The 24,992-nt window shown below is 38.4% G+C and overlaps 2 protein-coding genes across 15 annotated transcripts in view; one reads left to right on the top strand and one right to left on the bottom strand.

Moving 5' to 3' along the window:
- Positions 1-24,992, bottom strand: part of osp (myosin phosphatase Rho interacting protein outspread) — a 600,580-nt gene that overhangs the window by 171,026 nt on the left and 404,562 nt on the right. For all 14 annotated transcript variants that reach the window (XM_076182079.1, XM_076182084.1, XM_076182083.1 and 11 more), the window contains one exon: positions 9,855-10,040. In XM_076182079.1, the coding sequence (XP_076038194.1) occupies positions 9,855-10,040 (186 nt within the window). The remainder of the gene's footprint in view (positions 1-9,854; positions 10,041-24,992) is intronic.
- Positions 1-24,992, top strand: part of LOC143023539 (uncharacterized) — a 279,586-nt gene that overhangs the window by 72,981 nt on the left and 181,613 nt on the right. The gene's annotated exons all lie outside the window — the stretch shown is intronic.

Here is a 24,992-nt window from a genome sequence, read left to right as displayed (position 1 = left end):
TTTTCCTCTCATCATTTCCCTTGTGGATAAGGGGATCATCCCTATTTCCTGCCCACTGCCCAGGTCGAAATCTATGCAGCAAGACACAATATACCTACAGCAGAGCTGCTTCATTTACTTAGCAACACTCCTTCCTTGTCCCCTCATGTGGAAAATAGAAAAGACAGGGAAAAATTCCTTAGGGTTGCATCAACATACCATCCATATGAGGTCTGTTAAAAAAATATGCAGACTGAATTGCACAGTTCCAGTTGGTTCCAGGGGAATCTGCTTGGCGTCGCTAGGTTTGCACATATCAGCTGATTACAATGCCATATCCTGATTGCAGATATCTTTGTGTATTAGCAAAATGGTTTTTAGTGAAGTGTGATTTTTCATGTTTGGCAGATTTCAGAATGAATGACATGAAGGAGCAACGACTGTGAAATTTTGTGTTAAACTTGGAAAATCTGCAACTGAAACTTTTGCTATGGTTAACACAGCTTATGGTGATATTTCTATGAAGCATACAGCATGTTTCAAGTGGCATGAGCGTTTTAAGGTTGGTCGACAGTCCATTGAAGATGATGAGCATCCTGGACGTCCTTCCACGTCAACCAACGACCCACACATTGACAAAATCAACACCCTGGTGCAGATCAGGGAGCTTGCTAAAGAGTGTAGGATATCAGTTGGATCTTGTTAAGAGATTTTGACAAAAAGATTGAAGATCCACCGTGTTGCTGTGCAATTTGTGCCACACCTGATGATGTCTGAACAAAAATCCCATCGTGTCCAGGTTTGTCAGGAACTGCTTGATCATTCAGAGGATGAAAACTTCTTGTCCAGGATCAAAACAGGTGATGAATTGTGGGTTTATTGTTTTGACAATGAAACAAAGGTCCAATTGTCCCAGTGAATGCGTGAAACATCCTCCAGACCCAAAAAAGCTCACCATGTTCAATCCAAGGTCAAGGTGATGCTGACAGTTTTCTTTGATGCCAAGGGTGTTGTTCACCACAAGTACCTCCCCGAAGGCTCCACAGTGAACCAGACTTACTATACTGAAGTTCTGAAATGTCTGACGATGCCATCCATCGCAAATGGCCAGAAATGTGGAGGAGTGGTGACTGGTTTTTCCATCATGACAAAGCTCCAGCCAATTCAGCCCTCAGAACTCGTGAGTTTTTGGCCAAACATTTGATCACTATTCTTCCCCTTGCAAGGAGCAAGGTCAGGTAAGTAGGGGGTACTTACCTGACCTTGCTCCTTGCAATTTTTTCTTGTTCCCCTAATTCAAAAGACCCTTGAAAGGAAGAAGATTTGAGACTATTCCCAAGATTATGGTAAATGCAATGAGTGAGCTGAAGGACATTACAAAAGAAGCATACCAGGACTGTTTCAACAAGTGGAAACACCGTTGGGATAAGTGCGTGCATTGGGGAGGAGAATACTTTGAAGGGGATCCAGATCTTTAACTTCTAAATAAGGTACATTGCTTTATAACGTCAGTCCACATATAGTTTTAACAGACCATGTACATAACCATTCTCCACTTGCCTCTATCCCCTACCTTCTTTTCTTGCTCAAAGTCCCTTTCACCCCATCCATCCATCTCATCCTTGGTTGTCTCCTGAAGTTCACTCCATCCAACTCTGCTTTCCACTCTTTTTACTAATTGTTCCTCATTCTTTCCATAAGCCCACACCATCTCAAAAATCTTTCATCAACCCTATCTGCCAGCTCCATTTCCACCCCCACACTCTCCTCATTTCCCACTCTTGTAACTCCAACTATATTTCTCAATCATATTTCAAACACATTTAAAATTCTCTTTTCTGCCTCTCAAACTACAAATATCTCTGCTCCATAGTGTTGTATGCACAATCTCCCCTTCATACAGCTTTTTTTATTTTGCATCCATCCCTAAATACCTATTTCTCATGACTTTTCATTCCTCCAAGACATTTACTTGCTTCCCTCACTCTACAGTTTACTTCCACCTCCACTTCTCCATACAACCCTATTTAAATTATCCACTTCATCTAATCTATCTCCTTTGAAAGTTATCCCGAGTTTGCTGCGACCTTCATCTCTTCTACATCTCGTCACTTTACTCTTTCAAACAATAGCATTCAATTTCTTATTGTATATCTTTCTAAATTCTGTCATTACTTGTCTAAGACCCTCCTTTGTCCCAGCAATAAGCACAGTCATCAACAAATAACAACTGACTTACCTCCCACTTCCATCCACTCTGTCTCCAATCCTCTGTCTATTAATTTTGCATCTACCAACTGTGCCACCCCATCCATGTATACAGTGAACAGCCATGGCAACATAACACACCCCTACTGCAGCCTCACTTTCACCTCTCTCCATTTCCAACCCTAATATAAGTTCGACTATTACCATAAAAGCTCTAGACTGCCCTTAACAGCTTTCCCCCAATCTATATCTCCAATACCTTCCACATTGCCTTCCTGTTTACCTTGTCATAAGCTTTCTGTAAATCCATAAAAACCTCACATCTACCTTTCATTTTGCTAAAAGCTTCTGACATATCTGCCTTACAACACAGGCTTGATCCATGCACCCTATAACTTTCCTAAATCCACACTGTTTTTCACCAATTACTCCTGTTCCTCTCCTAATCCTCTCAACATTCTATGTGTTTTCAACTACATTCAACATAGTCCCTCTAAAACTACTACAATCACATGTCCCCTTTTCCTTTGTAAATTGAAACTATACATGCACTCCTCCAGTCCTTCAGCACACTCACCTCCCTCAGGATCACAGACTCATTAACTGCAGAAAGAGCTGTTTCATGAAAAAATGGCTGCCTGTGTTGCTGTGCTCTGAGGCCTGGTTTCTCATTGTAATCTTGGCTTTTTATAAGATGAATTCAAGTAGTCATGGATATCAATCAATCCCACATTAGGAAAAAAAATTGAAGGATGCCGATTTGACTTTATCAAAACTATAGTTCAAGTCAATTTCTTTAACACTCATCAAAACCTTGTTCCATCCAAGACTGAAATATGTGACAATGGTATGGTCCTCACTGAAAGTGACATGGGACCCTACAAGCATTGCTCCTTTCCTGTATACTACAATTAGGTAAATACCAGGCTGAGTGTTCCATTTTCCATGAATGCCATTTGGTCCGTTTTCAATGTTTCATGGAAGTATAAGCCACTTTTATTGATCTTAGCAAGTTATAGGTTTCACCGCCAATTTTGTTTATATGCTTGCCAGAAGACATATTCTGTGATGATCACTCCCAGGTCTTTATCAGCTCCCACTTTTGTTACTTCTTTTTCCACCAAATTTTCTTTCATGCAGAAAGTCCTCTATCCATTTGAGTAGTTTTCCTTGTATCCCTCCTATGGTTTCCAGTTTTCATAACAGTTTTTTGTGAGGGACTTTATCAAAAGCTTTTTGTAGGTCTGGGGTATTGGCTGCATGTTATTGTGGCAAAGAAGCATGCAGTTGATACTTTAGGGTCTATATGGGGCACCCCTAGACCAGAGCCACACATCATTTTGTCTGTGATAGAGGAAAACTCTGTTCGTAGAGAAATGATGACACTTTTCTACTACAACTATCGCTCCGTTATACTGTCCCCAAACCCCTTCTTACTGTCCTGTACCATTTCTCTGAATATTAATTTCCTTTTTTCGTCGACCCTGTAGTGGGGGAAGAGAATACTACCACCAAGTCTTTCCACCTGAGTCGTAAAAGGTGACAAAAAACAGGACGGGGATGGGATATGGAGTCCTACTACCTGTAGCCCCACAAGGGGACATTACTAAAAAAAGAAGAGAAGGCATAAGAGGGTCTAGGAGTTTTCCAACTAGTACCCTAAGGTTTGGGTCTTTTAATGTGTGTGGATGTGGTACAGATGAGAGTAAAAGGGAAGAGATAGGCAGTATGTTTGTGAGAAGAAAGATGGATGTACTGGCTTTGAGTGAAACTAAAATGAAAGGAAAGGGCAAATGTGAGTTTGGGAATGTAGCTCGGAGGTACTCAGGAGTGAAGAGGGGATGAGGGAGAGAAGGGGTGGCTGTACTAGTTAGTGAAGAGATAAGTAAGCGGGTAGCGTAGTGGAAGGAGGTTTCATCAAGGTTAATGTTGATGAAGGTGAAACTGGGAAGGGAGATGTGGGTTTTTGTAAGTGCGTATGGACCTGGTAGTGAGAAGAGCGTAGAGGAAAGGGAGGCTTTTTGGGTAGATATAAATGAGTGCATAGAGGGATTAGGGAGAAATGTCAATGTAGTTGTATTGGGTGACCTTAATACTAGGGTAGGAAATGAACCAATAGATGGAGTGATTGGGAAGTATGGAGTTCCAGGTAAATATCATTGTGGAGAAATGATGGTGATGTGTCTTGAAAGTTGATGATAGCATATACAGTGTTTAGGAGGAAAGTCAAGCATAAGTACACATGGGAGATTGTGGTGGGTGGAAGGGTGGCAGATAGAGCATTAATGGACTATATGGTGGTGACTAGGAGTATGGTAGGAAGAGTTAAGGATGTACATGTCCTAAGGGGAGAGAGTGGGGGAATACCAGGTCATTTTTGGAAGGTAAATTGAGAGTGGAGGATACGTGGAGAAAGAGGAAAAGGGCAGAAAGTAGGGAGGTACTTAGAGTAAACTGCTTAAATGAGGACAAAAAGGAGAGTGCGTATAAAAAGAAGCTGAAAGAGGAATGGGAGGGAGTAAAGGATAGAGTAGAACTAGAAGTGGAGGAGGAATGGGGATGGTTCAAGGAGGGAGTCATAAGGTGTGCAAAGATGGTGTGTGGAACAAGGAGGGCGGGAGGAAATAAGAGGGGTAGTGAGTGGTGGGATGAGGAAGCAAAGAAATGTGTAGAAGAGAAGAAACAGGCATAGATTGGCTGCAAATTAGAACGAGGGAATCGTATGAGAGGTACAAAGTAAAGAGAAGGGATGTTAAGCATAAGATAAAGGAAGCAAAGAGGAGAGCAGATGTGAAATGGAGTAAAAGTAGGACAGAAAATATTGCAAGCAATAAAAAGATGTTTTGGAAGGAAATTAAAAGAAAGAGGAGGCGAATCAAGTAGAGAAGAAAAGGTAAAAGGTACAGATGGAGAGATGATAATGGAAGAGAAGACAGTGAGAGGAAGGTGGGCAGAGTGTTTTAGGGAGTTGCTAAATGTGAAGGAGGATAGGGAGGAAAAGGTAGTTGCAGTGGAAAGAGCTAAGAAAACGAGTGATGAGTGAGGAAAATGGAGGAGAAATAGGGAAGGATGAAGTGAAAGCAGTTGTTAAGATGATGAGAACAGGTAAGGCACCTGGGTTGGATGGATGCCATGCTGAATGTCTGAAGAAAGGAGGTACAGTGATGGTGGACTGGCTGGTGAGGTTGTTTAATGTTTGTTTGAGAGAGGGTAGAGTCCCAGAGGACTGGAGGAGTGCCTGTATAGTTCTGCTTTACAAGGGAAAGGGAGACAAGTGGGAGTGAAGTAGTTTCAGAGGGATCAGCTTGTTGAGTGTAGTTGGGAAGACTTATGGGAGGATCTTGATTGAGAGGATTAGGAGAGGAACAGAGGGAGTAATTGGTGAGGAACAGTGTGGGTTTAGGACAGGTAGGGGTTGCGTAGATCAGATTTTTGTGTTAAGACAGATATGTGAAGAAGCTATAGGAAAAGGTAGGGATATATTTTGGGTTTTTATGGATCTGGAAAAGGCTTACGACAGGGTAGACAGGAAGGCACTGTGGGAGTTACTGCAGATAAATGGGATACGAGGAAAGCTGTTAAGAGCAGTCAAGAGTTTTTATGAGAGTAGTAGAGCTTGTGTTAGGATTAGAAATGGAGAGAGTGAGTGGTTTGAGGTAAAGGTGGGACTTCATCAGGGATGTGTTATGTCACCCTGGCTGTTCAATCTTTACATGGATGGGGTGGTGCGAGAGGTGAATGCAAGGGTAGTGGGTCAGGGGTTGGAGATGATTAAAGAAAATGGAGAAAAGTGGGAGGTGAGCCAGTTGTCGTTTGCTGACGACACTGCGCTTGTAGCAGGATCAGAGGAGGGATTGAGGAAGTTAGTGACAGAGTTTGAGAAGGTGTGTGCAAGAAGGAAGCTGAAGATGAATGCGGGTAAAAGTAAGGTAATGAGATGTACAAGGGGAGTGAGTGACAGCAGGCTGGAAGTGAGCATTAAGGGTGAGAGACTGGAGGAAGTGGATAGTAATAGATATTTGGGTGCGAATGTGACAGGAAAGGGAGGAGTGAAGGTTGAGGTAGAATGTAGATTGAGAGAAGCAAGTAAATGCCTTGGTGGATTGGAAAGTGTAATGAGAAATAGACATCTGGGAATGGATGCTAAGAGGAGACTATATGAAGGAGTGATTGTGCCAACAGCATTGTACAGGGCAGAAACATGGAACATGAGAGAGGAAGAGAGGAGTTTGAATGTGTTTGAGATGAAATGTCTGAGAAGTATGATAGGGGTTACTAGGCTGGATAGAGTGAGAAATGAGGAGGTGAGGAGGAGAACGAGGGTGGAAAGGGAGTTGGGAGATAGGGTTGATGAAAGAGTATTAGGATGGTTTGGACACATGGAAAGATTGAGTGAAGAAAGATTAGTGAAAGAAGTGTGGAAGGCAGAGGTGGAAGGAGTGAATATGAGGGGGTGTCCTAGGATGAGATGGATGGATGGGGTGAAAGGGGCATTACAAAAGAGAGGAATGTCTGTGGAGGAAGGATGGGAGAGGATAGAAGATAGGGGTGAATGGAGAAGGGTTGTGTATAGATGATGCTGTGATGCATGAGGGAGTGTGGGTGGTGGATGGGGGGGGTAAGGAAGTATGTATGAGAAAAATTTGATGCAGCCCAAAGGGATTTCTCCCCGTCTTCACCTTTTCTGCATAAGGGGACAGAGAGGGGGGGAGGGGTCACCGAATTTATGAAGCGGCCTTACTGTGGATGTGCTGTGTCTTGCGACACTGCTCCTGACCCAGGGCAGTGGACAGGATGCAGGGATGACCCGTCATCCAGGAGGTGCCAATATAAGAGGGAGGGAGGAGGGTGGAGGGGAGTGGAATATATAGGAAATGGAATGGGTGGGAGTGGTTTCTATGCCTTTTTCTTTTTGGCTACCCCCCGTGTAGGGGGAAAAAGCCTTTGGTATATGTATGAACACACAATCAGCCCCTCTGTCCCTTTCTTGCATTATGTCTAGTAGTCTTGAGTAAAAACACATCAAATTTGTGGTGCATCATCTTCCCTGTCCAAACTGTATTGGAAGTAGGATCTTGTGCTCCTCCAGATGTTTAATCCATGTACTTTTTATCAAATTTTCACATGTTTTAACTACAGTGCTTGTGATGGAAACCAGTCTGTAATTTGTTGGGTCTTCCTTATTTCCTCCTGTATAAATTGGTACAATATCAGCATTATTCCAGTCTTGTGGGATTTTTCCTTTAGTGAGAAACTTATTATGTTATGTATTTTGTCTGATAGTTCTTTACCTTCTTTTAATATCCAATTTGCTATTCCATCCGGGCCATATGATTTCCTGACATCAAGGTTAATTATTATATCCATTATTTCTTTCTTTCTTTCCGCAGAGTACAGGATCCAATATATCTAACGTTTTGCCCAGCAGGGCTTCTTCAGAAATAACATAGTGGACAAACATCTGACTCCTTACATAACCCAAGCTTGCGGGGAGAAACAAACATGAAATTGGTGTAAACACAATTAGTGTAAATTGCTTATTGCTTTATTAAAATTGCTAGAGGTTTATTTATTGTAAAAAATCCATTGTTTTGGTTTATATTACCAAAGAAAGATATAAAAGCAGATTCAAAACATCTATGTTTCATAAATATGAAAACCATACTATGAAACGTAATGTTTTGAATCTGCTTTTATATCTCTCACTGATAATATAAATCAAAACAATAGATTTTTTACAATAAATAATCCTTTAGCAATTTTAATAACAAAGTAACAAGCAATATACGCAAACTGTGTTTACACCAGTTTCATGTTCATCTATTGATTCATTTCCTACCCTAGCATTAAGGTCTCCCAATACAACTGAATTGACATTTCTCCCTAATCCCTCTATGCACTCATTTATATCTACCCAAAAAGCCTCCCTTTCCTCTACACTCTTCTCACTACCAGGCCCATACGCACTTACAAAAACCCACATCTCCCTTCCCAGCTTCACCTTCATCCACATCAACCTTGATGAAAACTCCTTCCACTCCTCTACCCACTTACTTATCTCATCACTTATTAGTATAGCCACACCTTCTCTCCCTCATCCCCTCTTCACTCCTGAGTACCTCCCAGCTACACTCCCAAACTCACAGTAGTAGGTTCCGTAGCCTTTTAAATCTCATATTCTTAGCAAATCTTCCATGAAGTTATGTGGTCTTCCTGCTAGCCAAAAATCATTATACATCTAGTGTTATCAGATACATTTCTGACAAGATATTACCTTTTTTCCTAATAACCCTCACTATTCCTTCTTCTAGTAATATTTCCCCTCCTTTTAGGTGAAGCTTTCTTGTTGAGACCTTCCTGCATTTCTTGGGAGATGTTTATGAATGCTGTGCTGATGGAGTGGACCCTTTTGAATTAATGTTGGTATGGGGAGGTGGGTAAAATGTGAGGAGCCTACACCAGAAGGCACACAGCAACAGCCAAATCTGTCACCTTTGACTTGTGTGTTTGTCGCTGCTGATAACCAGAGGAAAATTCAGGATTGAAACCCAAAAGTAAGAAATTGTGAGATTAGCACAGTTATGATTAATCCATCAGCACACCATGTGGGTAGTTTTGTTGCAATTCTTCCTGCTAATAAGCTTTACATCAGATTGGAAATGGTAGATAGTGAAATGTAGGTTTTTTTTTGGTTGCTTGTTTGGTTTTAAGACAGGAATTTTATTGTATAATTAAGAGTTATTGAAGATATCAGTTAAGGTATTTTGTATAGCTAGTGGGCCTAGATATTTCAGGTGGTCAAAATCTTCTTGCCCCTTCTACATCTTTACTGGTGAAAGGAAGGGTGACATCTATGTCTGGTTTGATTTTCCTAATTTCTTTTACTATTTCTACTTTCTGATGTTATGGGTAAATAACTTGTTTTGGAGAAGTATTTGCTGATATTACATTTCCCCTGGGTAACTCCAATTGCTTTATTAGTTAATTTTGAATCTTATGTTTCTTATCAATCAATACCCTCACCTCCATCTGTACAGGCAGCCCTGAGGAACTGAAACTTAGTCTCCAGACTGGGCCTACGATCTTTTTCTATCAACTTCAGTTATATTTCTTTCACCTTTTCACTAAAGGACAGCAGAAACCAGTGACTGTTCCTTTCATCCTACTGCTATAATCAAGTGACACAAAAACTCTCATAACACAAATACAATGCATAAAAATAGTCAATAGTTTATTCCCAATGGGATCTATGGGATGGCTCAAGAACCATCATTAGTCACTACAGGGCTGTGAGTTTTCTATAGGTGAATATCAAGGTGACAATTAGTATCATCAGCCTTACTAACATTTCATCCCTGTTTTACTCATCTATTTCTGCATTTCTCAAATTCTCCACACCCATGGTGCCGTAAAAAGGTTCACTTTCCTATAATAGTTATTTCTAAATTCCAGTTACATATACATACTTCACCTATACACTTCAATACACAACAGAAAAGACATTTGATAACATTCAAATGAGCCATGGGAGAGATAACTGCAATTGTATTCTGTAGCAAAATGGTGACAACCTACTTCAACTTAACTAATACAACATCTTGTATATTAGATATTAGTAAATGACAATGAACCAGATAAGATTATTTTCAAAGGAATTATTTTCTAACCTCAACATGAACTTTACTGGACTGCAAGGAATCTCTTTGTTCGAACTGTCGCACCTTAGCTTCCAGTTGCATCAACTTTGTCTCCATTTCCTTAGTGAAGCAGAAGGATTCTTTTCCTTTCAAGCTTTGAGTTCTTCTTCTGTCTCGACTCTCAGCCCTACTTACCTTTTGTTTGAGTGAGCGGACCTAGAAAATTAAAAATTTATCACTGGATTTTATGAATCAACATTCAATGTAATGAACATTTTGGATATTCCACCAGGCATTGGTTACTATTCTAGATATTTTCTAAAACAAAGAATTAGTTAAAATTAATTTACCAGAGAATTTCTTAAATACCAAGTTGTTCTAAAAAACCAAATATGAAAAATTATCTCAGGAACACATACTGCAAATACTTTTAATCTTGCAAAATTATACAATCATACAATAGATACACATATTCTAATATATACTTTGATAGAATAATAACAAATATGAAAGCATTAGATATTCAAGATTTAGATAAACTATAGCAATGGTCTGAAAAGTGGCTAATAAAATTTAACACAAGTAAATGTAAGGTAATGCACATAGGTAAAAATAACAGTTAGTATGGTTACAAGTTATTTGGAAATTTGTTAACAAAAGTGGATAGTAAAAAGGATCTCGGTGTAATTATAAGTAACAATCTCAAATCATCCAAGCAGTGTATTTCAGCCTCAGAGAAAGCAAATATGATTCTAGGACTGATAGCACGATCTTTTGACTTCAAAAGTCCATCACTCATTAACAAGCTATGTAAATCATTAGTTCGTCCACATTTGGAATATGCTGTTTCTGTATGGTCACCGAATCTCATTAAAGATGTTGACAGATTGGAAAAAGTACAATGGCAAGCCACAAAACTGATTCCAAATATCAAAAATAAATCATACGAAAATCGACAAAAACATATGAATCTGTTTTCCCTAAAAAAGCGTACACTCAGAGGTGACTTGATACAGGTCTTTATGATTCTAAAGGGAATTGACATCAAAAGTGACAATTTTCACACTGAATGAGAATCAGACAAGAAACGATGGTCTCAAACTGTCCGGAAATAGATTTAATCTAGAAGTGCGTAGAAACAACTTTGCCAACTGTGAAGTTAATGAATGGAATAAACTTCCTGCAGAGGCAGTGCAATGTAGTTCAGTTCGAAGCTTTAAGAATCATTTAGATAAACACCTAAGCAAGATGTTGTAATGACTACCATTTATATTATTTATTAGTTTTCTTATCATTTGTCCATTTGTTTAATATTGTTTGATTCTCATTTATTATTAATTGTATGTCAATTTATTATTATTTAGTATTTACCCATTTGTTTATTGTTTAACTATACCTATGCATTTATGTATCTTATTTATTATTTACATTATTATAGTTTTTATTTATTCATTTATTTATCACTATGATTTTTTTTTTTTTTTGCATCTGATCTAGTAACCCCTATCATACTTCTCAGACATTTCATCTCAGACACATTCAAACTCCTGGATGATGAAATGGTAAAGAAAATATTAATCACTTTGATAAGACCAAGATTGGAATATGCAGCAATGATGTGGTCACAAAATACAAAAAAATGTATAACAAAACTTGAAACAATACAAAGAGCAATTACAAAATTGGCACCAACACTCTCAAAACTATCATATGAAGAGAGACTAGAAAAACTTGAACTACAGACACTAGAGCAAAGAAGAGAGGAGATTTGATAACTATTTACAGAATCATGAAAGGCATAGAAATTATTGATAGAGAGGATCTAATAAAATGGGATGAAAGAAATACAAGAGGACACAGAAAGAAAATCAAGAAAGACAGGTATAGAAGAGATCTGAAAAAGAACAGCTTTCCTCACAGGGTAATAGACATTTGGAACAAGTTAGATGAGAAAGTAGTGTGTGCAAAAACAATACATGAATTTAAAAATAGTTTAGATAAAATGAGATATAAAGACGGGACACCATGAGCATAGCTCCCCTTCCTGTAAAATACAACTAGGTATATACATTCAAACTCCTCTCTTCCTCTCTTATGTTCCATGTTTCTGACCCATACAGTGCTGTTGGCACAATCGCTCCTTCATATAACCTCCTCTTAGCATCCATTCCCAGATGTCTATTTCTCATTATACTTTTTAATTTACTCCTTTTCATTTACTCACTACTTTTCATTTACTCACTTCTCTCAATCTTCATTCTACCTCCACTCCCTTTCCTGCCACATTCGCACCCAAATATCTAAAACTATCCACTTCCTCCAGTCTCTCACCCTTCATGCTCACTTCCAGCCTGCTGTCACTCTCTCCCCTTGTACATTTCATCACCTTACTTTTGCCCACATTTATCTTCAGCTTCCTTCTTTCACACACCTTCTCAAACACTGTCACCAACTTCCTCAATCCCTCCTCTGATCCTGCTACAAGCGCAGTGTCATCAGCAAACAACAACTGACTCATTTCCCACTTTTCTCCATTTTCTTTAACCATCTCCAACCCCTGACCCACTATCCTTGCATTTACCTCTCGCACCACCCCACCCATGTATAGATTGAACAGCCAGGGAGACATAACACATCCCTGATGAAGTCCCACCTTTACCTCAAACCATTCACTCTCTCCATCTCTAATCCTAACACAAGCTCTACAACTCTCGCAAATACTTTTGACTGCTCTTAATAGCTTTCCTCCTATCCCATATATCTGCAGTACCTCCTACAGTGCCTTCCTGTCTACCCTGTCATAAGCCTTTTCCAGATCCATAAAAGCCCAAAAAACATCTTTACCTTTTCCTATAGCTTTCTCACATATCTGTCTTACCACAAAAATCTGATATACACAACCTCTACCTGTCCTAAACCCACACTGTTCCTCACCAATTACTCCCTCTGTTCCTCTCCTAATCCTCTCAATAAAGACCCTCCCATAAGTCTTCCCAACTACACTCAACAAGCTGATCCCTCTGAAACTACTACACTCACACTTGTCCCCTTTTCCCTTGTAAGGCACTCTTCCAGTCCTCTGGGACTCTACTCTCTCTTAAACAAACATTAAATAACCTCACCAGCCAGTCCACCATAACTGTATCTCCTTTCTTCAGACATTCTGCATGGCATCCATCCAACCCAGGTGCCTTACCTGTTCTCATCATCTTAACAGCTGCTTTCACTTCATCCTTCCCTATTTCTCCTCCATTTTCCTCACTCATCAATCATTTTCTTAGCACTTCCCACTGCAACTACCTTTCCCTCCCTATCCTCCTTCACATTTACCAACTCCCTAAAATACTCTCCCCACCTTCCTCTCACTGCCTTCTCTTCCATTATCATCTCTCCATCTGCACCTTTTACCTTTTCTTCTCTACTTGATTTGCCTCTTCCTCTTTTAATTTCTTTCCAAAACATTTTTTTATTACTTTCAAATTTTCTGTCATACTCTTACCCCATTTCACATCTGCTCTCCTCTTTGCTTCCTTTATCTTATGCTTAACATCCCTTCTCTTTACTTTATACCTCTCATACGATTCCCTTGTCCTATTTTGAAGCTAATCTATGAATGCCTGTTTCTTCTCTTCTACAATCTTCTTTGCTTCCTCATCCCACCACTCACTACCCCTCCTTCTATTTCCTCCCACCCTCCTTGTTCCACACACCATCTTTGCACACCTTATGACTCCCTCCTTGAACCATCCCCATTCCTCCTCCACTCCTAGTTCTACTCTATCCTTTACTCCCTCCCACTCCTCTTTCAGCTTCTTTTTATACTCATTCTCCTTTTCTTTCTCATTTAAGCAATTCACTCTAAATACCTCCCTACATTCTGCCCTTTTCCTCTTTCTCCACCTATTCTCCACTCTCAATTTACCTTCCACCAGAAAATTATCTGATATTCCCCCACTCTCTCCCCTTAGAACATGTACATCCTTAACTCTTCCTACCATACTCCTAGTCACCACTATATAGTCCATTAACACTCTATCTGCCACACTTCCATCCACCACCCTCTCCCATGTGTACTTATGCTTGACTTTCTTCGTAAACACTGTATCTGCTATCATCAACTCTCTTTCAAGACACATCTCCACCATCAATTCTCCACTATGATTTTCATCTGGAACTCCATACTTCCCAATCACTCCGTCTATTGGTTCATTTCCTACCCTAGCATTAAGGTCTCCCAATACAACTACATTGACATTTCTCCCTAATCCCTCTATGCACTCATTTAAATCTACCCAAAAATCCTCCCTTTCCTCTATGCTCTTCTCATTACCAGGCCCATACACACTTACAAAAACCCATATCTCCCGTCCCAGCTTCAACTTCATCTACATCGACCTTGATGAAACCTCCTTCCACTCCACTACACGCTTACTTATCTCTTCACTTACTAGTATAGCCACCCCTTCTCTCCCTCGTCCACTCTTCACTCCTGAGTACCTCCCAGCTACACTCCCAAACTCACACTCACCTTTCCCTTTCATTTTAGTTTCACTCAAAGCCAGCACATCCATCTTTCTTCTTGCAAACATACTGCCTATCTCTTCCCTTTTACTCTCATCTGTACCACATCCACGCACATTAAAAGACCCAAACCCTCTTATGCCTTTACTTTTTTTTAGCAACGTCCCCTTTGGGGCTACAGGTTGTAGGACTCCTAATCCCATCCCCCATCCTGCTTTTTGTCGCCAGGCCATTATGGGTAGTTGTCAAAATAGTCAATAATTCTTTGCCACACTGTGTCAAGTCAAAGAATGTAAAAATATTAAAACTATAAAAAGATACCTATATATTTTTATCACACACTTTCCTAAATTATTTTTAAAGCTATATGTATTTGATAAGACATTATTAGGTAATTCATTCCACCAATTTCCTTATTTCAAGTTCTGCTCTAGATTTCTTAATTTTGTAGCTTTGACTCCTTGTTCTGTTATTTTCAGACACAATAAATAAATAAATAAAAATGTGAGATTATCTATCCCTTTGAGTATTTTAACCCCTTCCATACGGTGCCGCACACGTAGGCGTCATGGACTTAGATCTCGGTGGCAGCAGCCAATGCCAGCCGTACGATGTGTCGTAATAATACTCGCATCATAAAATATAGTCACCACTTATATCGATCATTCTCTCTTCACCCGTGAATTTTGATAACCATAGAAAATGCGATTACAAAAGAATTAGAAAGAATGTCATTATGAAGGGGCGACTACAATAAATATAATCAAGACGCCGATATGGCAGCCTCGCGAATACACTCGCTCCCCATGACGCCTACGTGTGCGGCACCGTATGGAAGGGGTTAAGAACCTTGACAAGGTCACCATGCAATCTTCTATACCTTAATGGATATAGATTAATTTTTTTCAATGTCTTCATAAGGTAAGTGAGCAATACTGGGAATTAGTTTAGCTTTTCTTTGTATTCATTCCAGTAAGTCTATGTCTGCTTGTAAATGCGGAGGCCACGTTTGGACACAGAATTCTGAAGTAGGTCTTACCAATGCTGTATAACATTTTAATATTCTTTCTTTAGTTTTGTAGTCAGTACTATTTAATATAAAAATTAATATTATTTCTTTAGTTTTGTAATCAATACTATTTGATAAGAATCCTAATATCTTGTTTGCTTTTTTTATTACATCACCCCATTGTTTAGATGGTTTTAAGCTTTCATCAATTATCCTTTTTTCATAGTCTGATTTTGTTATCCAGTGATCTTTCATACTATAATTGAAAAGTAGGTTAACATAACCTATGTCCATTTACCTAATTGTAGTATACAGGAAAGGAGCAACACTCCTATTCTCTAATTTTCTAACATATCTAGACTGAAATTCATGTACAGTTCCAAATTATACTATATCCTTAATTTCCAATTATCATATTTAGATTTGAACAAATGTATTGTTTGAGCTTGGGTTATATCACCTTTTAAGCTATTTCAGACATTTATACATCTGCATGGAAAACTATTTCTTCACATCCTTATATTATGTGGTCTTTCTTAATTTACTCCCATGACCTCTTCAAGTCCTCCCATCTTTAAGCAGGAGAAATCTTCTGTCAATGCAATCCCTCTTTAGTGACACGAGTACTGTAATCATATTACTTTTTCTCTAAATCTTTCAAAGTTGGCAGACCCAGTACTTTTAGTCTTTCCTTGTATGGTTTATCTGCCAGGCTGAGGACCAGCTTGGTTGCTGCCCTCTGTATTTTACCTAGTTGTACTATACGGGAAGGGAGCTATGCTCATGGTGACCTGACCTTGTATCTTTCAGCATCAAGTTTTTTTTAAAATCTTGAATAGTGTTTGTACACACTGTTTCTTTATCTAAGTTATTCCAGATATCCAGCACTCTGTGTGGGAAGCTATTTTTTTTTTTTTTTTCCAGATCTCTTCTATAGTTATCCTTTTTGAGTTTCTCTTCATGTTTCTTTTTTTTCCATTGTCATTTTTTAGTAAATCATTCATATCAAGGATTTCCATTCCTTTCATGATTCTATAGTCAGTCAGTAGATCACCTCTTTCTCTTCTCTACTCCAGTGTTGGTAGTTCCAATTTGGATAATCTTTGTATGTTAATTTGGAAAGAGCTGGTACCAACTTTGTCGTTGCTCTCTGTATTATTTCTAATTTCCTTATATTCTTTTTAGTACTGGGTGTCCATAGTGTCGCTATGTATTCCAGTTTTGGTCTTATGTAACTAATATTTTTTTTAATCATTTCTTCATCCAAATAGTCAAATGCCACTTTCATTGACCTTAATAGGTTGAAGTTTACTCTGACTATTTTATTTATATGTTTATCTGGTCTCATGTCTTCACTGATTATTACTCCAAGGTCCCTTCCTGAGTTCACTTTTTTATTTCTTCTTCAACAATTTTATAATTTTTTTGATATTATGTTTTTACTTTTTCCAAACTCCATTATACTACATTTCTTGATATTGGAGTTCAATTCCCACTTTTGAGTCCATTTCCAGATTTTGTCCAGGTCTGATTGTAATGATTCACAATCCTCTTCTGTTCTAACCTTCTTCAGTACTTTTCGGTCATCTGCGAAGAAATTCATATAACACTGAACTCCTTCATCTATGTCATTTATATATATGGCAAACATGACTGTAGCCAGTACCAATCCCTGTGAGACACCACTTATCATTTCTTCCCATTTTGAGTATTTGTCTCTAATTACAGCCCTCATTTTTCTCCCACTCAGGAAGTCATCCATCCATTCTAATAATTTCCCTCCAATGCCACCTACTGATTCTATATTTCTTATTAATTTCTAGTGTGGTACCTTTTCAAATCCTTTTTTTGTAGGTCTAGATAGGCACAGTCTGCCCATCCATCCCTCTCTTGTATTAATTCTATTAGTCTCAAATAGAAGCAGATCAAGTTTGTTGTACATGATCTTCCTTGTCTAAATCCAAATTGCTTGGGTGTTCAATAGTTTTTTCTTCCATGTGTTTAACCCATTTACTTTTGATCACTTTTTTGCATATTTTTGCTACTGTGTTTGTTTGGGGGACTGGTCTGTAGTTGGATTTTCCTTGTTTCCTCCTTTATATATTGGTACAATATTTGCATTTTTCCAGTCTTGTGGTACCTTTCCTTCTTTGAGAGAATATCTGATTATATTGTATATTTCATCCGTTAACTCCTCCATGTATTCTTTCAGTATCCAATTTGCAATTCCATCTGGACCATGTGATTTTCTGACATCAAGGTTTTTTTATTTGGTCACTGATTTCTTTTCTTGTCACAGTTATTTCCTTCACGGGGATGGATTTCTGTCTCTATTCCCTCACAGTTAGGCGAGTTCTCAATTGTGAACACTGACTTGTAATGATTGCTCATAATTTCTGACATTTCGTGTTCTTCTGCATATTCATGACTTCTTTGGTGCAGCTCTTCTATTTCTTTTAGTTTACCATTCACATATCAGTAAAATAGTTTAGGTTGTTCCTTGCATTTTTCTAGTATTTCTTTTTCATAGTTTCTCTTTTGTTCTCTGCGTATTTTTACATAATCACTTCTTGGTTTGATGTATGTTTGCCATTTGCTCATTTTTTGTCTTTTTTCCATTTTTTCCATGCTTTGTCTCTTTTATCCTTAGCTTCACTACATTTTTTGTTGTACCAGTTCTTTATGTATACTCTTTCTTGCTTTTGTTGAGGTACATATTTGTTCACTCCCTCATCATAAATTACTTTTAGTATATTCCATTTCCCTTCCATCCTTGTTTCGTCCTTTATGAATTTTTTCCAGTTTGCTTTACAAAAGAATTTTTTAAGTTTCTCAAAATTCATTTTGTTATACATTGGTCTTCCTATTCTATGTTTCTCATTTCTTCTAATGTCTATTTGCTCTTTTAGTTTAAATTCTATTAGTACATGGTCACTTTTTCCTATTGGTGTCTTGTAATCTATTTTGTCTACAATTTCAGGTTCTGACACAAGTATTGATTCCAGTCTTGATGGTTCCTCATTATTTCTGTATCTGGTATTTTCCATTATCCACTGAGTCATTGTGTATTCAATGGTCATATCGAGGAGCATGTTGCCCCATATGTCTTCTCCACCCTTTACTGTCATTTCTTCCCAACATATTTCTTTTGAGTTAAAATCACCCATAATTACTGTATTTCCTTTTCTCTTCAGTATATCAGTCAGTTTATACTTAGTATCTTTCAACAATTTGGAATGATCTTCTGTTCAGGACTGTTTTGGGGAGTACATACACTACTACAAATTTTCTACTTTTCATGTGGTTGCTTTAAACTTTTATTATAATTTATTCTACATTGTTTTTTCCTTCTGTTAACTTTGTCACATTTAAGTCTTTCCGGGTAAAAAATAATACTCCCCTTCCCTGTATTTCTTTTCTATCCTTCATCCTACAGTTGTAGAGACCTTGTCCAACAATATTTGGTGGTAGATTAACTTTTAATTTAGGTTCTACTATTCCCATTATGTCTGGTTTTTCTAATGCCAGATAGTCATTTAGTTCATTCAGTCCTCAGATCATTCCATCTATGTTGGTATAGGCTAATTTTAATTTTTTTCTTTCTCATCTTTTTCTGTCTCCTTTGTTTCCTTTTTCCTGATATACTATTTTCTAAGCCTCAGGTCCACCACTTTCCAAAAAAAAAAAAAAAAAATAATAATAATAATAATAATAATAATAATAATAATTCTTTTCAGTCTCAGTTCTTTTTTATTTATTATTATTTTTTCATTTGCTTCATTTCTAAGCTTTTTTTTTCTTCATCACTAATTTTTTTTATTTATCCATACATTTTTATGTTGTTCACTGCTTACTAGTTTTCCTGTTCTAGATAGCACTTCCTCTGCAATCATTTGTGACCTAAGTTTTACTTTTAATGGCCTATACTGTTTTTCTTTTGAGTATTTACTTATTCTATAAATTTCTTCAATTTCTGTATCTAAGCTTTGTCCTTCCTCTTGAATCTCTCAGAATTTCTTTAGCGATCTCTTTTTCCTCTTTTTCTCTCTGATACCTAGGAATGTCATGCTTTTCTTTAATACCATAGATTATAATGCATCTTTTTTTGTCCACTGCAACCCTAACCAAATTACCTTTCTCTTTAATCACTTGGATTACCGTTTCCTTAGCATTCTCCTTGACCTGCTGTTCCACTATTTCTATAAAAGATAATTTTTTACTTTCCTATTCTACCTTCCACTGTTTCTGTATTCTCTCAATCTTGCTTATTTACTTCACTCTGTGTGGGGACCATACTAGTGATGCACATTCTAGTCTTGGACATATCAGGGTTTCGATTAGTTTTTTCAATCATCTCTTCATCCATAAAGTGGAATACCACTTTAATCTTTAGCAGTAGTCCATATGTCTCTCCCACAATCCTGCTGATATGTCTGTCAGGTGACAGGCTGTCTTTTATCAACCCTCCAAAGTCTTTCTCCTCTTTTGCTTTTGTAATGGGTCCACTCCCCAATGAATAGTTTTAGGATGGTCTTTTGCTGCTATTACCCATTTTTTGGTACTAAACTTTATTTCCCATTCTTGGCTCCATGCAGATATAGTATCTAGATCTTTTTGCAATTGTCTACTGTTATCCTTGTTTTTCACTCTTCTCACAATTTTTGCGTCATCTACAAATATGTTGGCATAGCTTGTTCCTTCCATCATATCACTGACATGGACAAGAAATATTGCTGCAGGCACTGAACCTTATGGAACTCTACTTATTACTGCTCTCCAACTTGACATAATGTCCTTTACTACTGTCCTCATGTATCTTTTCTTCAAAAAGTCTTTCCTCTATTCTAGTAGTTTACCTCCCAATACTCTAACGTGCCCCAATTTCCACATAAGTTGGCTGTAAGGTACTGTATCAAATACCTTCTCTCTGTCCAGGTACACACAACCCACCTACCATTTCTCTCTTGTAGCACATCAATCATTCTTGAGTTAAACACTTCCATACGGTGACGCCTACGTAGGCGGCATGAGGAGCAAGTGGGTACTCGATGATGCCGACGTTGCCATCTTGATTATATTTATTGTAGTTGTCTCTACGTAATTTCCATTCTCTCTAAACTGGCTTCATCAATTTTCTATGGTTATCAAAATACACGGGTGAAAGAGAACGAACGATTGAGCACTGACTTTATTTTTTATAATGCGATTATTATGACGCAACATCGCACGTCGGGCAGCTAATGCTGCCAGACGTGTGATGTGCCCCGGAGTGAAGAGGTTAAAGTTTAAAATGTTCAACACACATGACTTTCCAGATCTGAAGCCAAACTGTCTGTCAGAATGTTAATCTTTTCAAGACATTTGGTCTATTGATCATTCACAATCCTTTTACATAATTTTGCTATTGTATTGGTTAGTGATACTGGCCTACAATTTTGTGGTGTCTCCTTGTTTCCACCTTTGTGAACTGGCACCACTTTGCTCTTTCCCAATCAAACAGCACAATGCCTTCTCTCAATGATCATGTAACAAGACAATAAATCTTGTCTGCTAACTGTTCCCTATATTCTTTAACCCCTTCACTCCGGGCCAAAATATCGCCGGCAGCATTAGCTGCCAGACGTGCAATGTTGCGTCATAATACTCGCATTATAAAAAATAAAGTTACCGTGAATTTTGATAACCACAGAAAATATGATGAAGCCAGTTTACAGAGTGTGGGGGTCACGCAGGTACAACTACAATATATATAATCAAGACGCCAACATCGGCATCCTCGCGTATCCTCCTCATGACGCCTACGTAGGCGTCATCGTATCAAAGGGGTTAAGTATCCATTTTGAGTTCCTATCAGTTCTTGAAGCTTTTGTCACATCCAATGATCCCAAGAGATTGAGCACTTCCCTCATTTTCACATTTACATACATACATACATATACCAAGGCTTTTTCCCCCTTACAAGGGGGGTAGCCAAAAAGAAAAAGGCATAAAATCATTCCCACCCATTCCATCCCTGAATACACTCCACACCCCTCCACCCTCCCTCTTATCTTAGCACCTCCTGAATGACGGGTCATCCCTGCACTTTGTCCACTGCCCTGGGTCAGAAGCAGTGTCGCAAGACACAGCACATCCACAGCAAGGCTGCTTCATTAAATCGGCGACCCCCCCTCTCCGTCCCCCCATTGCATAAAATGAGAGGACGGGGAGAAATCCCTTTGGGCTGCATCAAATTTTGCTCACACATACTACCTCACCCCCCATCCACCCGCCCATTCCACCTCATGCAATCACAACATCATCCATATACAACCATTCTCCATTCACCCCTGTCTTCTGTCCTCTCCCATCCTTCCTCAACAGACATTCCCCTCTTCCCCAAAGCCCCCTTTACCCCATCCATCCACCTCATCCTAGGACGTCCCCTCATGTTCACTCCCTCCACATCTGCCTTCCATACCTCTTTTACTAGTCTTTCACTCATTCTTTCCATGTGTCCAAACCATCCTAATATTCTTTCATCAACCCTATCTCCCAGCTCCTTTTCCACCCCTGTTCTCCTCCTCACCTCCTCATTTCTCACTCTATCTAGCCTAGTAACCCCCATCATATTTCTCAGACACCTCATCTCAAACACATTCAAACTCCTCCTCTCTTCTCTTATTTTCACATTTATATCTGCTAAACCTGGTTTTTGCTCCCCTTTTGTTTTGGCTCATTGCGTTTATCTACTATACCTCTTTCAAAATTGCTTTCTTCTCCCCAGGAATTCTTGTATAGTTATTCCTAGCTTGTTTCTAAGCTTCTTTTGTTTTATTTTATTTTGTTTTTTTCTCCATTTTCCCTAAGCCACATCCCTGGCCTTTTTTTCAATCCCACAATTTTTGTTAAACCAATCCTGTTTCTGCTTCTTCCTTTCTCTTGAGTTTGACATATGTTAATTCACTCCCCAGTTGTAAATGTCAAGAATGATTTCCCATTTCCTCCTTATTCCCATGGTATTCATGAATTCCTCCCAGTCAGTTTCTTCAAAGAAAATTTTCAACCCTAAGTAATCTGCTCTCCTAAAATTGAGTCTCCCTTGCCTTTGTGATTCATTCCTTGGCTCTATTTTCTCATCCTCCTGCTGAAATTCAATTGTAAGATGGTAATTTTTTCCTATTGGGCAAAGGTAGTTCAAGGAACTGATGGGGTCTGGACCTTTGGTTAGGAACAGGTCTAATCTTATGGGAGTGTCATCTCATCTTATCCAGGTTATTTCCTGTACCCACTGGGTCATTGTGTTCTCCATTGCTATACTCAACAGGGTATTTCTCCAGGGACCTGATTTACCACTTACTTCCCTTTCCTCCCAGTTGACCTCACCACAGTTAACCCCTTACCTGGAAAGGATGAGTAAACTTGTCTTCACCCAATTTTTCTTTTTCAGAGTGCTTGTCCAAACATAATGTTTCAAAAACAGACACAGGTGAGTATAATAACTGAATTAGGGCCCTTCTCAGCTGCCAAAGAGTATATTCTGTGAATCAAACGTCTGTCAGCTGTGTCTCTTCCACCTTGGGATGCATTTATTAGATATAAGGTATCAGTCAATAAAGCAGACTCAGCTTTTGAGCACATACACTCACTTTTTTTTTTTTTTTTTTATATAAATTATGCCCAGATGAGCTCAGATGAAGTTTCAATTAGAGGCTTGAATATATCAGATGAGAGTGCAAGTTCATCTGACGATGACTATTCTCTCTCAAGTGAGGGGGAGAATTTACAACATTGGTGTCAACATGATGTGTTGGAACAAAACATGCTTCCCCCACCAACACTCTTCCCAATTACTGAAAATCCCAGGTTATCAATTATAAGATTAAAAATAAATAAATGAATAAATAAAAATAATAATAAATAAATAATAAATAAAAATGAATAAATCAATAAAATAAAATAAAATGTGTAATTTTCCTTTACTTTTGATTCTAAAGTTGGGGGAAACACAATAAAAAAAAGGGAAGATGAGTTCTCATTTTTGCCAGAAACGAGATCTTCAAAATAAAACTTCAAGTAAAATATTGCTAATTGATAATAAAAGTGATTTCCATAATCAGCATGAAAAATACTATAAAAAGTCAATAAAAAAAAAATTCTTTCTTAAAATACTATGTTTCCTCCAAAATAAAAGTTGCCTGGTAAGGGGTTAAAATCTCCAATAAGGACTATGTTGCTACTTTGTTCAATATTTTTCTTTAGGAAAAGACAAGCGACCTTCAGTGGTGACTAACGTCACCGCTTTGGCCTGCGGCGCTAGGAGCTCGCTTCGCTCGCAGTTTAGCTGGTAAACTAAGATACTCTTCCCTTGAGCCAGAATATTTGTAATCAGGATTGTCCTTTAATAGCTCACCAAACTTTTGAACTATACGTTGTAAATAATTTATCATAGCTATTCTAGGTTTTAACCTTTTTATGTTTTTGTACAATTTTGGAAATAATTCCATATGTTCATCTTTAAGGCAACGGGACAATATCTTATACGCCCATTCTTCAAAATGTCAGGAAACATAGTACCGCGCAGACAGCGGCCTACGGCCGCAGCTTTCTGCGCTCAAATCCCTCGTTTTCCCCTTCGGCCTCGGCCTCGGCCTCGGGGCGAAACCCCAACACGGGTTCCCCAGCACGAAGAAGAACGCAAAGAAGAAGAACGCGAGGAAGAAGAACGCGAGGAAGAAGAACGCGAGGAAGAAGAACGCGAGGAAGAAGAACACGAGGAAGAAGAATGCGAAGAACACGAAGAAGAACACGAAGTAGAATGAGAAGAAGAACGCGAAGAAGAAGAAGAAGACGCCCATTCTTCAGAATGTCGGGAAACATAGTACCTCGATCAATTCTGTTGGCTCGGCCAAAAACTGACAAAAGTTCCAAATTGAGTGAAGTTTATTTTTAATTATATATAAATAAGTATCCAATAACATTTCTTGATATTTGGTTTCATCATAAGCATTTGTCTTGGGGGAACATTTGCCACAATGAAGTCTCTTTTGTGCCCTTTAGTACTAATGTTTAGGTGAATTGCTTCAGCCTTGCCTTCCTTCACTTGCATTTACTTCTTCCACCTTTATGTCACTTCTCACCACAAACATTACTCCTCCACTCTTTTTTATCTTCACTGTCTCTTCTCCAGGGGGTGTATCTTGTTCCCGAACTGTATGTAAAATTTTTCTGGAAGTTTAATTTCTACTAGATACAAAATATCACACTAGTTTATCCTTAAGAAGTCGTTTGTCTCCAACCTAGCCGATAGTAAACCATCAACATTAGAATATGTTATTCAAAGTTTCCCTGTAGTACATCCTTTGCAATACTACTGTCCTGTTTTCTTAGAAACCATTTCTTCACCTTACTGGCAACTTAAAAAAAGCTATTTTCATCTTTGGTCCTCCTATTTTTTTTTTTTTTTTTAACTTCCTCTAAAATCTTTCATGTCTTTGATAGCTCCTCCTAGGATCTTTCCTAATCCAAATATTTGTTCAACTTTTCTTCTCATGCTAAGTTCCAAGATTTGCTGATTATATCTTGTGCCATAGTTTACGACTTGAACTTTATATCTATTGGATGTGTGCAGTCCAATAAAAATAAAGTTCAAGTCGTAA

Source organism: Oratosquilla oratoria, unplaced genomic scaffold, assembly GCF_046742065.1.
Source record: "Oratosquilla oratoria isolate Oo_2021 unplaced genomic scaffold, ASM4674206v1 SCAFFOLD50, whole genome shotgun sequence".
NCBI lineage: Eukaryota > Metazoa > Arthropoda > Malacostraca > Stomatopoda > Squillidae > Oratosquilla > Oratosquilla oratoria.
Note: the sequence above shows the minus strand (reverse complement) of the source record. Positions and strands in the feature narration are given on the sequence as shown.